This window comes from Passer domesticus, chromosome 28 (assembly GCF_036417665.1).
Source record: "Passer domesticus isolate bPasDom1 chromosome 28, bPasDom1.hap1, whole genome shotgun sequence".
Lineage (NCBI taxonomy): Eukaryota > Metazoa > Chordata > Aves > Passeriformes > Passeridae > Passer > Passer domesticus.
The window spans coordinates 1,495,110-1,509,441 of NC_087501.1; the positions used below are offsets into that span (position 1 = coordinate 1,495,110).

Consider the following 14,332-nt stretch of genomic DNA (forward strand, 5'->3'; position numbering starts at 1 on the left):
TCACACACAGGAACTTCTCTTGGGCACAGGTAACCAAACCAGTGCCAGTGGCACAGGGAGCAGCAGCACCAGTGGGGTTCAGCTGCTGCTGCAGGAGAGGGAGCAGGCAATGCCAGCCCACAAACACAAACTGTTTGAAGCATTTCATCTCCCTGGTGTTCTGCTAAATCAGCTTTTCTACAGCACTCAACTCCACCCAGACAATGGCTCCTGCCTGATAAAATTCTGCTCTCCACACCTCATTTTGGCCACTGTCCCTTGGTCTCTCCTCGAGCTCACATTATCATGGAATGGTTTGGGTTGGAAGGAACCTTAAAGCCCTTCCAGGTCCACGAAGGAGCCATGGGCAGAGACACCTTCCACTGCCCCAGGCTGCTCCAAACCAAGCTGGCCTTGAGCACTTCAGCTGCTCTGGGGCCTCCCCACCCTCCCAGGGAAGGATTTCAGGGAAGAAGCAGGGGAAAGCTTCAGGCAACCCCCCTGAACTGCTCTGCCCTTGTTCCCACACTTCCAGCTGACCTCATCCAGACTCTGGGTGTTTCTCATGGTGTGCCTCTCAGGGTGTGTGTCCCTCAGGGTGTTTGTGTGTCCCTCAAGGTGTGTGTTTCTCATGGTGTTTGTCCCTCATGGTGTTGTATCTCAGGGTGTTTGTTTCTCATCGTGTGTTTTCCTCATGGTGTGTGTCTCAGCGTGCGTGTCCCTCAGGGTGTTTCTCAGGCTGTTTGTTTCTCAGGGTGTTTCTCATGGTGGGTGTCTCTCATGGCGTGTGTCCCTCAGGGTGTGTGTTTCTCATGGTGTTTGTCTTTCAGGGTGTTTCTCAGGGTGTTTATCTCTCATGGTGTGTGTTTCTCATGGTGTGTGTTTCCCAGGTGTTTCTCATGGTGTTTGTCTCTTTCTCATGGTGTTTCTCAGGGTGTTTGTCTCTCAGGGTGTTTCTCAGGGTGTGTGTCTCTCAGGGTGTTTGTTCCTCAGGGTGTTTCTCAAGGGTGTGTGTTTCTCAGGGTGTCTGTCTCTCAGGGTGTCTGTCTCTCAGGGTGTCTGTCTCTCAGGGTGTCTGTCTCTCATGGTGTTTCTCTCTCATGGTGTCTGTCTCTCATGGTGTTTGTTCCTCAGGGTGTTTCTCTCTCAGGGTGTTTCTCTCTCAGGGTGTTTCTCTCTCAGGGTGTTTCTCTCTCATGGTGTTTGTTTCTCAGGGTGTTTCTCTCTCAGGGTGTTTCTCTCTCAGGGTGTTTCTCTCTCAGGGTGTTTCTCTCTCAGGGTGCTTCTCCCCACCCGCAGCACCGATGCAGCCCCGCTGCCTCCATCTTCCCCCCAGCCCCCCAAACCTCCGCGTGCCCAGCAGGAAACGGGGTACTCACAGCATGGCGATGCCCCAGTGCTTGCCAGCTCTCTCCCCAGCAGCCTGGAAGCCCGAGAGGCCGATGAGGGCCACGGTGGGGGTGATGGTCAGGGGCCCGATGTAGCGCAGCAGGGCCCCGGGCAGCCCCAGCAGCCCGATCACCACCTCGATCAGCGAGGACATGATGATGGCACCTTGGATCTGAACACACAACAGGGCAGAGAGGCAGCTCAGTGCCATCTGACAGGCAAAACCCTTTGTTTTTCTGCTCTGGATTACAAACTGCAGTTAAAAGAATTCAGTGACACAGAAGAACTCAGCAAAAAAAAAAAAAAAAATTTTTTTTTTCCCGTCATAAAACAGCTCATTATGTTTAAGTGACTTATTGCTTTAAAGCATAACACTTATGGTTTTCTCCACAAAACTATTACACAACAGACCAGTGGGCCAGTCTGGAAGCTGTGTGGAAAGCACATCACACTGTCAGACAGGAGACCTGGGGTCCAGGCTAACCTTTAAGCTCTCAGATCGAACGGCAAGGGTTGGTGCGCCACGAGGTGATGCTCCTAGCTCCTAGGGGCAGAGTGTGTGCTGCATTGGTCACAAGTGCTCCTTAGAAGCTGGATTAGAGCAGCGTTGTGGTCTCAGGAGACTGTCAGCCCTCTTGGCTGCAGGGCTCTTGGCAGGATGTAGCTATGGTTTGAACATGGGGAAGAGAGAGGGGTTGTTTTTAATTAAGAAAAAGTTGGCAGCCCAAAGCAACGGGATGGGAGATCAATTCCATGACACACGCCTTCATTTGGACTACTCTAGCTGCCACCCTGGCGTGGCACAGCCCTCAGCCTGCCCTGCAGGGCACCACGATTCACACGGAGTGGAGAAGGAGCTCCAGGTATTTCAAAAGTCTTTGGGGAGAATCGACCTCTTATCAAAGAGTCTCCAACTCAATGCACTTGGGAAGGAAGCAGATTTCCTAACTGCAGATTCACCTTCCAGGGCCAGCCCCACTGCACAGGACAGCAGGCAAGGGGCCTGGCAGCAGCTGAACTGCTGCCAGCGAGCACAAATCAGGGTTACAAGAAGAGTTTTCATCTCCCTTGAGCATTTCAGCTTTTGGGATGTGGTAACTAACTCCTGGTATTTGCTGTCCAGCAATGAACGGGTGGAAAAGATGAAGACTTCCATGAAATGAGTAAAGGGATATACTCAAATGGAGATCGCAGTGACACGAGAAATTACCAACTTAAAGACAAGAACACACAGATGATCCAAGCGAGGAACTTAACTGGAGCAGGAGAGTGAGAGCAAAGCAAGTCCCACATTACCTCTCGTATCCGCGGGTACCAGATGTGCTCCGTGTGCAGCAGCTCTGCTGTTCCGTTTGCAACTGTTACATCTTCCAAAAGGGACAAAAAAGGGGATTTCTTTTATTGCCCAGCCACTCCGCCGCCGTTCCACACAAACCAAATCCCTCCCCAGGCTGCCAAAGGAGCCCCAGTTCACACAGAGAGCAAGTTCTGCTCAAATGAAAGCCCAAGAACCGACCCCTCGCTTCTCCCTCTGCTCCAAAATTCCCAGCAACCAGGGTTCCAGCAGGAAAACACCCTGATTTCCACACAGAAAGGTCAATCTCCCCTCTCCTGCACCCCAGGGATCCCAAACTCCAGTGCCTGCTGCTCCCCAGTGGAGGTCACTGAAGGGGCTGACCCAGGGACAGCCCCGCCTGGCAGCTTTGGGAGGTGAAAAGGTGCAGCAGGAAGGTGCAGCAAAGCTCTTTTTGACAACCTGGAGCCCTGGGGAAAATGGCTTTGCCACCCAGGGTTACCAGAAAGTTTCTTTCAACGAGCTGGGTGTTAATCACATTTTGAATGCGAGTTAACAGAGATGTATATAATAGAAATTAAATTATTAGAGAGTCCAAAGGAGCCCTGGGAAGAGCTCCAGTCAGGAGGGAGCAGCCTGATTATTCCCTGTGCTGCTGCTTCCCACTGCCCACAGCCTTGGTAATGAATAACCACCCCTCACTGAGCAGAAAACTGCCAGAGTCATTTCCAGTCCAACCCAAAGCAAAAGCTCCCATCCCAACCAGGATCTCTTCCCTCTGAAGCTCAAACCTCCCAGGATGACGACAGCAGCAGAGAGAGAGTGAAAAAGAACATCCAAATCTTGTCAAAACCTGTCAGGTATGACTTCAGCAGGGGAAAATCCTGGTCTGGAGGTGATGCTGTACATTGCTCAAACTCCCTCCCACTCACAACTTCAAAGGTTCACTTGGACTCGCTGTTTCCAAATGTTTGGAACATTATGGGAAGGAACACTTGCAGATGTAAATGAACAGGAGAATTACTTGGTGCCACAGTTACAGCTCCTTTGTCAACGTTTCTGTATTAAAAAATCCCCAGAAACAGAACTCCACAAGGGCATTTTAGGCATCTTCTGTGGCAGAGTATTTTAACACTGTAAGAAGAGAGGCTTTCCATATTCCCTGCTCATTACTCCCAGTTTTTACAGCAGAAGCTGTGGCAGCTGCACTCCACGTGACCTGGCCCATTTGTCACCTCAACCTGAACAAGGATAAACAACAATTACCTGTGTTATTGCACTTCCACTTCTCCAGAGAGAGAATTGCTCTGGCAGGTGCTAAGAATGCAAAAGCGCTGGCTTGGAACAGGGGTAACCTGGTGGGGAGGGAGAGGAGAGATGTGACATTCTGTGGGGTGGGATCTGTGGGATTCTGTGGGGTCACTGCAGTGGGTGGGCACTCAAACCACCCCTCACTGAGTTATTACACTGGGAAACAAGAGGATTCCTCACCAAAAACAACCCAGTCAGAGGAATACAGAGAGCCAAAGAGCTGACAGCAGCTGCCTGGAGGTGTCAGCCAGGTGACTCCAGGGGCCAGGCTGTGACAGCAGACAGGGACACAGGTGGACACTGAGCTGGGGCAGCAGAGTGCTGGAGGTGCAGCTTTACCACCCCAGCACAGGGAACTGTGCTCTAAAAGTGCAGTTTTTACCATCCCAGCACAGAAACTGCTCTCTCAAGGTGCAGTTTTACCCTCCCAACACAGGAACTGCTCTCTCAAGGTGCAGTTTTACCATCCCAGCAAAGGAAATGCTCTCTCAAGGTGCAGTTTTTACCATCCCAGCACAGAACCCTCTCTGGAGGTGCACTTTTACCATCCCAGCACAGGGAACTGTGCTCTGAAAGTGCAGTTTTTACCATCCCAGCACAGAAGCTGCTCTCTCAAGGTGCAGTTTTTGCCCTCCCAGCACAGGAACTGCTCTCTCAAAGTGCAGCTTATACCATGCCAGCAAAGGAAACGCTCTCTCAAGGTTCATTTTTACCATCCCAGCACAGAACCCTCTCTGGAGGTGCAGTTTTTACCACCCCAGCACAGGAACTGCTCTCTCAAGGTTCATTTTTACCATCCCAACACAGAACACTCTCTGGAGGTGCAGTTTTACCATCCCAGCACAGGGAACTGTGCTCTGAAAGTGCAGTTTTTACCACCCCAGCACAGGAACTGCTCTCTCAAGGTTCATTTTTACCATCCCAGCACAGGAATTGCTCTCTCAAGATACAGTTTTTGCCCTCCCAGCACAGGAACTGCTCTCTCAAAGTGCAGCTTATACCATGCCAGCAAAGGAAACGCTCTCTCAAGGTTCATTTTTACCATCCCAGCACAGAACCCTCTCTGGAGGTGCAGTTTTTACCATCCCAGCACAGGAACTGCTCTCTCAAGGTTCATTTTTACCACCCCACCACAGGAACACTCTCTGAAGGTGCACTTTTACCATCCCAGCACAGGAACTGCTCTCTCAAGGTGCAGTTTTACCATCCCAACACAGAACACTCTCTGGAGGTGCATTTTTACCCTCCCACCACAAGAACTCTCTCAAGTGCAGCCTGCAGGCTCCATCCCTCCCCTCTGCATGCCTCTGAGCACACTCACTGTGGAGTGCATGTGTCAGTAAGTGCTGGGCTGATGGCAGCAGATTAGATGTTCCCAGTGGTTGCCACCAATAAATACAAACACCACAAGAATTTCAAGATGACATTCTTAGCATTGGTGTTTATGCTTCCCAAAAGGTTTCAAGACCTGAAGAGAGCAGGTATGAATTTACTGACCTCACTGCACCTTGTGTAACAAATATCCCAACATTACTGAACTGCAGATGCACTCTGAAGTGCTCTACAAATATTGACATGAATGCACTGCCAGGAGATTCCCTTTAACAGGAGATCCCAAGGTGTGACACGGGGAATGAGGGCAGGAAAAAACTGCTCAGGTTCAGGTGAAGATCAGGAAATGCTCTCAGGAGGAGAAGTGATGGGGGAGATGGTGTACAGTGAGCACAGGAGTCAAACTCAGCCTTGTTATTAATGGGAGCTGCCAAGTTCACAGCAGTTTGGGCCATGGGCAATTTCAGAGCCACCAAATGTTGAAAAGTGCATTGGAAACTCCAATTTCATGAAGTCCATGAGCCATGCAAGCATGGCTGGGTGGTCAGAACCCCCCTGGGAGCTCCTCCCTGCAGAAATGCCAGCTCTGTCTCTGGGAAGCCAGGGCTGGTGGCTCAGGAGTGACTCAGCCCACGCTGCCAGGCTCACCAAGCAGAGCTGGTGCCCATGGCAGGGCTGCAACACCTGGAACAAGCTGCTACTGCTCCATGCCACCTACACAGCCCCCTGAGAGCTGTGGTAAACACACACTGCAAACACATTCTCCAGTGCTGAGCTCACTGCTGCCAGCTTGGGCTGCTCTGCATCCCATGAAAGGCCAGCACAGGGCTGGAAAATCACACCTGCTCCTGCTCCACTTCTGTGTGACTCCCAAAAGGTCCCCAAAATCCCGAAATAGTGGGGATTTTTTCCCCCTAAGCCAGCCAAAAAAAAAAAAAAAGAGTAATTTAATTTTTTTTTAATTGTTGAAGATCAGTCAAGCAAGATCTGCCTCTTTCTCAGGTGACAGCTGCAGGCTGGGAGCCACTTACAGATTTTAAAGCAGCCACTCACTGCCAGCCAGCTGAAGCACCAAAGCTCCTGAGTGGGGCATCATTTCAATTTCGTGTCTAAATCATCCAGCTGCTCCATTTTGGCACGGATGTGAAGAAAAAGAGTTTTTCTGCAGGCAAAAGCATCTGGAAATGTGTCATTACCTTGCCATGTCCCACATGTGTGAGAGAGCTGAGCCAGAGCAGGGCACAGCACCAGAGCTGCCACCCTGGCTGGGTTAAAGCTGTGTCTGATGGTCTCAGTGCCACTAATTACCCACTAATGAACCCTGCCAGAGCCGGGGCTCACTGCACAACCCAGTGAATAGCTGGAATTCCTAGAACTGGTCTGGGTAGCCAACCTGCCCCAACCCCACCTCGGAATTGAGCTAAATCCATCTTTAAGAACCCTTAAAGCGTGGAATTTGACCTTTTGAAACCTTTATTTGCTGAAATACTTTGCAGTTGCCAGAGTTGCCAATGAATACTTGCAAATCTCATGGAGAGGCCTGTGCTGCTGTATCCCATTCCCAGCCTTACATAAACCCCCCATCACATGGGCAACAGTTATAAAACATCCCAGAGTGGAAATTTCCTCCCTAAACACGAGTTATTTTCAGACCCAAACACAATCTGGCCTTCAGGGATATGACAATGTAAGTACAGTGCAAGTGGGAGCCACTGAAAAGGGAAAAATCCCAGCAGGGTGGAGGGCAGGGTGGGATTACACAGCAAGAACAGAGCATTTCAAAATGATTGGCACTGTAATTTGGGCACCCTTCTCTCTAAATGAGCCCCAAATCCCTCTCTAATAAGTGATTGAAAGCCAAGATTAGTGAGGGAGAAAAAAATCCCCAAATATGACAAACTTCCAGACAAGGTACATGAGGATTTATGGCTCCAGCACAAAGAGCCAACCAGGCTGGAAATCAGATTATTGACTCTGGGGAGTCTTTAGTGAAAGAAAATACCCTGGGGAAAGAAAGTTTGCTTTCCCAACAGCTTCCACTCTGTTGTTTTGCCATCAGAGTGAACCTTTCAAGACAGAGGAGTGAGCTCCTAAGTCCAATAAGACAAAAAAAAAAGAGGGAAAGGTTTTTTTCCCCCAAAGGAAAAAGTGAAGCAAAGGTAACTGAACCAGCTGTGCAGGGGAACACAGGTTTGGAAAGATTTATATTTATATTTATATTTATATTTATATTTATATTTATATTTATATTTATATTTATATTTATATGTTCTTGCCAGATTTACACAAGGATTTTCCAGCTGGGCTCTTCCATCCCCCTAAGGGGAGGTGAGAGCATCCCTGCACACCTTTGTGTGTGTTCCAAACTCCTGGAATGATCATTGCCCGTAACTCAGAGCAGCTAACAAATAAAATTATTTCATGGGCTGGGAGGTAACAGAGAGTGACAAATTTCCCTCATCATTTTTCCCTGCCTTTCTCACTTGCCAAGCCCTTCACAGGATGCAATTTGCTGTGGGACTGATCACCTAAAAACTGCCAAGAATTTAATTGAAATTAATTAATTTCATAAGAAATTAATAAAACCACCACGGTCAGCTCCTCTTTACCAAGGTGTGTGGATTTTTCCTCTCCCTCCCAGGAACTCCTCTGCCCTGGAAGCCCCAGATTTCCCTGCCCAGATCTCACCTGCAGCCAAAATTAATTAAACCACCACTCTTTACCAAGGTGTATGTATTTTTCCTCTCCCTCCCAGGATCTCCTCTGCCCTGGAAGCCCCAGATTTCTGTGCCCAGATCCCACCTGCAGCAGAGCTTAATAAAACCAGCATGGTCACCTCCTCTTTACCTAGATGTGTGAATTTTTGCTCTCACAGGAACACTTCTGCCCTGGAACCCCCCATTTCTGTGCCCAGATCTCACCTGCAGCCCAAGGTGGTCTGCAGCAGGGATTAATGAAACCACCACTCTTTACCAAGGTGTGTCAATTTTTGCTCTCCCAAGAACACACCTCTGCCCTGGAACCCCAAATTTCTTTGCCCAGATCTCACCTACAGCCAAAATTAATAAAACCACTACTCTTTACCAAGGTGTGTGGATTTTTCCTCTCCCTCCCAGGAACTCCTCTGCCCTGGAACCCCCCATTTCTGTGGCCAGGCTCACCTGCAGCCAAAGGTGGTCTGCAGCAGGGATTAATGAAACCAGCACTCTTTACCAAGGTGTGTGGATTTTTCCTCTCCCTCCCAGGAATTCCTCTGCCCTGGAAGCCCCAGATTCCCCTGGCCAGGCTCACCTGCAGCCAAAGGTGGTCTGCAGCAGGGATTAATGAAACCACCACTCCTTACCAAGGTGTGTGGATTTTTCCTCTCCCTCCCAGGAACTCCTCTGCCCTGGAACCCCCACATTTCTGTGCCCAGATCTCACCTGCAGCCGAAATTAATAAAACCACTACTCTTTACCAAGGTGTGTGGATTTTTGCTCTCCCTCCCAGGAACTCCTCTGCCCTGGAAGCCCCAGATTCCCCTGGCCAGGCTCACCTGCAGCCAAAGGTGGTCTGCAGCAGGGATTAATGAAACCACCACTCCTTACCAAGGCGTGTGGATTTTTCCTCTCCCTCCCACGAACTCCTCTGCCCTGGAAGCCCCAGATTCCCCTGGCCAGGCTCACCTGCAGCCGAAGGTGGTCTGCAGCAGGGTGGTGATGCCCACGCAGAAGAAGATGGTCCCGATGAGCTGGCTGGTGGCCCACTGGTCGAAGCCCACGCACATGGCATCGGCCAGCAGGAAGGGCACGGCGATGGTCCCGCTGAAACACGTCAGGTAGTGCTGGGGGCACAGGGGTTAGAGCTGCAAACCATCCATCCCCAGCTGCTGTGTGCCTGCTGGCCCGGCAGCAGCTCCTCTGAAAGCCCCAGCAGAGCTCTGAGCTTTGCTTTCAGCGTTTCTGGTGATGCCGCTGGGGGGGGTTTCTGATTTTTGGGATTTCTGGGGGATCCACAGGCTCCTGAAACACCCCACAGCTGCTCAGGTAGCTGTGCTGAGAGCTGCCTCCAGCCCAGAAATAATTCCACTCACATCTCCTGGCTCACACACAAAGGACTCCTAAATTCTTCCTCGACCCAAGCGCATCAAAAGCAAAACAGCCAAGAAATTTTCACCATACTCCACACACAAGTAAAAATAGAATTCCTACAGAACTGCCTGTCCTTGAGGAAAAGGCAGCAATAAAAAGGATGTTTTGGAATGTGTTTGTTTGGGGATCTCAAGGTCCTTCACAGAGATGACCAAATTCTCAGCATTCCTGGGGGCCAGATGTTATTCCCACTGGAGAGGGAAGGAGATGGGACTGGAGCTGCCCTGCTGCCCACAAGCAGTGGCTGAGCTGCAGGAAGCACCTGCAAGGAGCCTCCCTGGCAAGGCAGGTGCAGGGTGGTGCTCTCAGGGCTGAAATAACTGCAGTAGCAGCTTTAATATTCAATATTTCAGGGCTAAACCCTTCTCTCTCCCCATTTTTAACTCCAGAGGTGCCCAATGTCCCTGGTGAAGGCCTCCCCTGAGCCTTTGCTCACTCATTTACCAACAGCAGCCTTTAACTCAATAAATGTTTGAGTGACTCTCACAAATGCATGAGCTGAAAACTGAAATCATTCTCAGAGCAATGACCTGAGTGTGAGCAGCCTCAGAAACCTCCCAACATCTTCAAAATCATTCTCAGAGCAATGACCTGAGTGTGAGCAGCCTCAGAAACCTCCCAACATCTTCAAAATCATTCTCAGAGCAATGACCTGAGTGTGAGCAGCCTCAGAAACCTCCCAACATCTTCAAAATCATTCTCAGAGCAATGCTCTGAGTGTGAGCAGCCTCAGAAACCTCCCAACATCTCCAAAATCATTCTCAGAGCAATGACCTGAGTGTGAGCAGGCTCAGAAACCTCCCAACATCTTCAAAATCATTCTCAGAGCAATGACCTGAGTGTGAGCAGCCTCAGAAACCTCCCAACATCTTCAAAATCATTCTCAGAGCAATGACCTGAGTGTGAGCAGCCTCAGAAACCTCCCAACATCTTCAAAATCATTCTCAGAGCAATGACCTGAGTGTGAGCAGCCTCAGAAGAAACCTCCCAACACCTTCCTCAAACAGGTGGGAGTGGAGAAGGATAAAACACCCAACCACACTGAACTGCACAGAAAATCCCCAATAACTCTGAAAGCTCCAGAAGAAAAAGCTGCTTGTGTTTGGGGATGTACCTGCAAGCCCAGGAAGATGCAGAGGTACCAGGGAGGAACATCTTCAATGGTGTAAATCATGTCAGTCCTCTGGGCATCCAAACTGCCAGTGCTGTCCAGGGTCTCTGCCAGGGAGCTCTGCAGGAAAAGGGGCAGCAGCAGGTTAGTGCTGCACAGAATAAAGGGAATTTCAACTGCCAGGCCCTCCAAGGCTGCTCCAGCAATGCTGATTTGTGGCAATTTCAAAGCCTTTCACATCCAGCTCCTGAATTTGTAGCCAACATGTTCCCTTCTGAACACTCCCTGCTTATTTATTTATAATTGCTGATTTATGACAGAACTGATCTAGCAGCCAAAAGGTGCCCAAAAATGGATTCATCATGACAAGGCTGTTAAAAAACCCCACCAAACCCCAAACCACAAAAACAAACAGAAAAAAAGAAAACAGGGAAGAATTGGAACTAAGAAGAAGAGCTCTGTCCTTGCATTGCTGGCAAAAATAAATCCTCATTATGATAATTGCTTCCCTGCTTTGCTCTTACCCAATTCCATCTTGGTTAACCACTTTTAGCCAAAGAATTTATAATTCCCCTTCTTCCCCCTCACTTATGCAGTCGGGAAAAATGCTAATTATTACACCCAAATTAATCCCCAACCAATTTCTGTCAGCCAAGCAGAATTCCTCCAGGAATTTCAATTCCCCAGGAATTCAGGCAAGGCCACGCTGTGCCAATGGACAAGTGAGCACAGACATTCACACATCAACACCCCTGCAGATGAAACAACAGGGAAATCTGTTTTTCTCTGCCACAAAAAGTGTTTGGAAATTCCTGAGGACAAACCCACAATGCTCCAAAGGCCCAGCACAACAACAGCAGAAGCAGGAGGAAGTATCAGATTTTGTAATTTCAGACTGAGCAGCTAAAAAATGACCTTACACAAGAGCTGCTCTGCCCTAACCCAGCCCAAGACACCCTGAGCCCTCGTGGAGCTGCCTCACACAGAGCCTGGCAGCTCTGCCAGACTCGTGACTGCCCCAAATGGTCTCAACTTCTCCAAAAAAACCCACCAGATCCAGGGGCTGTGCTGAGCTAATCTGTGCTGTGCCACCTGCAAGGCCAGCCGGGCAAACTGAGCCTGGCACTGCCCTCCCACCTCAGCCTTCTGCTGGGGAAACAAATCCACTGGGGAAATTCACACCCAGGGGGGAGTGTGGGTCACAGCAAAATGCAGAAACTCCCACGTGAGAGAACCTTGAAAGCACTTTGAGCAATGCCCTCCCCTCCTGCAGCACCATGACAGCTTTTCATGGACTGCAAGAGGAACAAACTCTCTCCTGAGCCAATTCTCTAAAAAAAAAGTGAAAAAAATGAATTTGAACCATGGAATGGCTGAGGTTGGAAAAGCCCTTTCAGATCCTCAGGTCTGACCACCAAAACAAATCTCCAACTGCCACATCAATATTTTTAAACATCTCTGGGGATGGGGACTCCATCACTGCCCCTTCCAAGCCCTGACCACCCTTTCCACAGGAAAATTCCTCCTGATGTCCAGCCTGGCCCTCCCCTGGCTGGGCTGCAAGGCCCAGTGCCACCCCTGCCATGGGCAGGGACACATTCCTTGCATGTGCTGAACAATTCCCACACATTCAGGAATTGCATTTTTCATTTTTCTGTCCTATGGATAATTCTGGATTTATTATTAAACAATATCCTACAAATTTAAAATAGCAAAAGAAGCCAGAATTGTTTTGTTGCCATGAGGGAAGGAACAGGGTGATGGTTTAGCTGACTGAGGGGTTTATTTTGGATCAGGATGTGGGTTGAGGGCTTTTTTTTGAGATTTCTGGAGAAAACAACAATGAAAACAACAATTCCACTGTCCCAGGGTGCTCCAAGCCCCATCCAGGCTGGCCTTGGGCACCTCCAGGGGCAGCCAGAGCTGCTCTGGGCACCTGTGCCAGGGCTCCCCACCCTGAGCCCTCACTGGCAGCCACAGCAAAGCTTTAACTCAAGCTAGATCTGCTTACTCCACAGCTCAAGGTCTCTTTTGGGTGAATTATTCTCCATCACCCACAGCTCTGCTCCCGTGGGCCAGCTGGGAGGGAGGGAAGCACACGTTTGGAGAAGCAGGAACACTCTGGTGTCTGGAGATGGCTTATCTCATTGCACAACTCCACCCAAACACCTCTGGCTCAAGGCTTTTATCAGATTGTGCCTCTCCACTCCAGCCCCAGCATGCTCCAGAAATCACAGGCTTTCAGGGGGAACAAGGAGCTGGCCATGAAATGTGAGAGACACCTGGGCAGACTGAGCTGGGGGGCAGCAGGCCCAGGCTCCAGCCCTGACAGACCTCTGGCTGCTCAGGGGATGTTTAAACCTGAAATTCAGGAGTGAAAACATCAACTGCATCCCCTGGTGTCATCCCTGCCCCAGGAGAAACCATGGCCTTGAAGGGAGGAGCATCATGGTGCCCCTGCTTGGAACCAGGGGTTTGTTCCTGTTTCAGTCAGGACATTTGAAAAACTTGGGTCAGGCTGAGGCTTTTCAGACAAAAAAGCCAGAATTTCACAAGTTCAGATTTATCATAATCCTCATCCTTATTTTAAACAAAAGCTCAGATTCACACCACCTCAGCTTGCAGGATCATCACTGAACAGACCTGGGGAATGAAGGAATGGAGAAAAAAGCTGGAAAAATCCCAACCAAGGGCATGAACTGCTCCCACCATTTCCTGAGTCACGGCCCAAGAGCTGCACCCAAAGTGTGTGACCAGCAGTCATGAGGGCAGAGCTGCCTGAGGGGATGTGGATCTGCAAGTCAGCAGCTGTGGGACAGCAAAGCTCCCAGGCAGGGCAAAGCAGGAGCTCAGAGAGCAAGAGAGAGCTCCCAGGCAGCCCAGCAGGGCAGCCCCAGTACCTTCTCTGCTATGCCATTCTCTGTGGTGTAGATGGCCATCAGCTCCGTGTCCTCCGTGTCCTGCTCGCCGCTGGACGTGGCCCCGCCGTTTATAACAACCTTGAAAAGGGAGAAAAAAGAGAAAAGGGTGAAGGTCTGTCACAACCTTAGAAAGGGAGAAAAAAGAGAAACAGGTGAAGGTTCATCACAACCTTAAACAGGGAGCAAAAAGAAAAAAGGGTGAGGGTTTATCACAACCTTAAAAAGGGAGAAAAAAGGGAAAAGGGTGAAGGTCTGTCACAACCTTAAAAAGGGAGCAAAAAGCGAAACAGGTGAAAGTTTGTCACAACCTTAAAAGGGAGCAAAAAGAGAAATGGGTGAAGGTTTATCACAACCTTAAAAAGGGAGCAAAAAGAGAAACAGGTGAAGGTTTATCACAACCTTAAAAAGGGAGCAAAAAGAGAAACAGGGGAAGGTTTGTCACAACCTTAGAAAGGGAGAAAAAAGAGAAAAGGGTGAAGGTTTGTCACAAGCTTAAAAAGGGAGAAAAAAGAGAAATGGGTGAGGGTTTATCACAACCTTAAAAAGGGAGCAAAAAGAGAAACAGGTGAAGGTTTATCACAACCTTAAAAAGGGAGCAAAAAGAGAAATAGGTGAAGGTTTTTTAATCAATGTTTCCTCTGCCATCACACCTCATATGTAGTTTTCTCTCTTGGTATTTGACATCTGGCTCTGACATTTAGCCAGAAAGCAGAGGAGCATGGCAAGGCATCATTTCTGTAACACAGGGCTGGCTGTGCTACACACAAATATTCAGTTTTATCACTGACTGCCCATGGAAATGAAGGGTTTGTACACCTGGAGCATCATTCCCTGGGCTCACTCACAGGCAGGGTGAAGAAGGTGA

The 14,332-nt window shown here is 49.4% G+C and overlaps 1 protein-coding gene across 3 annotated transcripts in view; it reads right to left on the bottom strand.

Annotated features, from left to right (window-relative positions):
- Positions 1–14,332, bottom strand: part of SLC23A2 (solute carrier family 23 member 2) — a 54,678-nt gene that overhangs the window by 19,294 nt on the left and 21,052 nt on the right. For 2 of the 3 annotated variants that reach the window (XM_064400559.1, XM_064400560.1), the window contains exons 3-8: positions 13,447–13,545; positions 10,550–10,666; positions 8,971–9,128; positions 3,929–4,017; positions 2,665–2,735; positions 1,359–1,540 (exon numbers count right to left, since the gene is read on the bottom strand). In XM_064400559.1, the coding sequence (XP_064256629.1) occupies positions 1,359–1,540; positions 2,665–2,735; positions 3,929–4,017; positions 8,971–9,128; positions 10,550–10,666; positions 13,447–13,545 (716 nt within the window). Of the gene's footprint in view, positions 1–1,358; positions 1,541–2,664; positions 2,736–3,928; positions 4,018–8,970; positions 9,129–10,549; positions 10,667–13,446; positions 13,546–14,312 lie in introns of all 3 variants that reach the window. The other variant, XM_064400561.1, reaches the window with a different exon arrangement.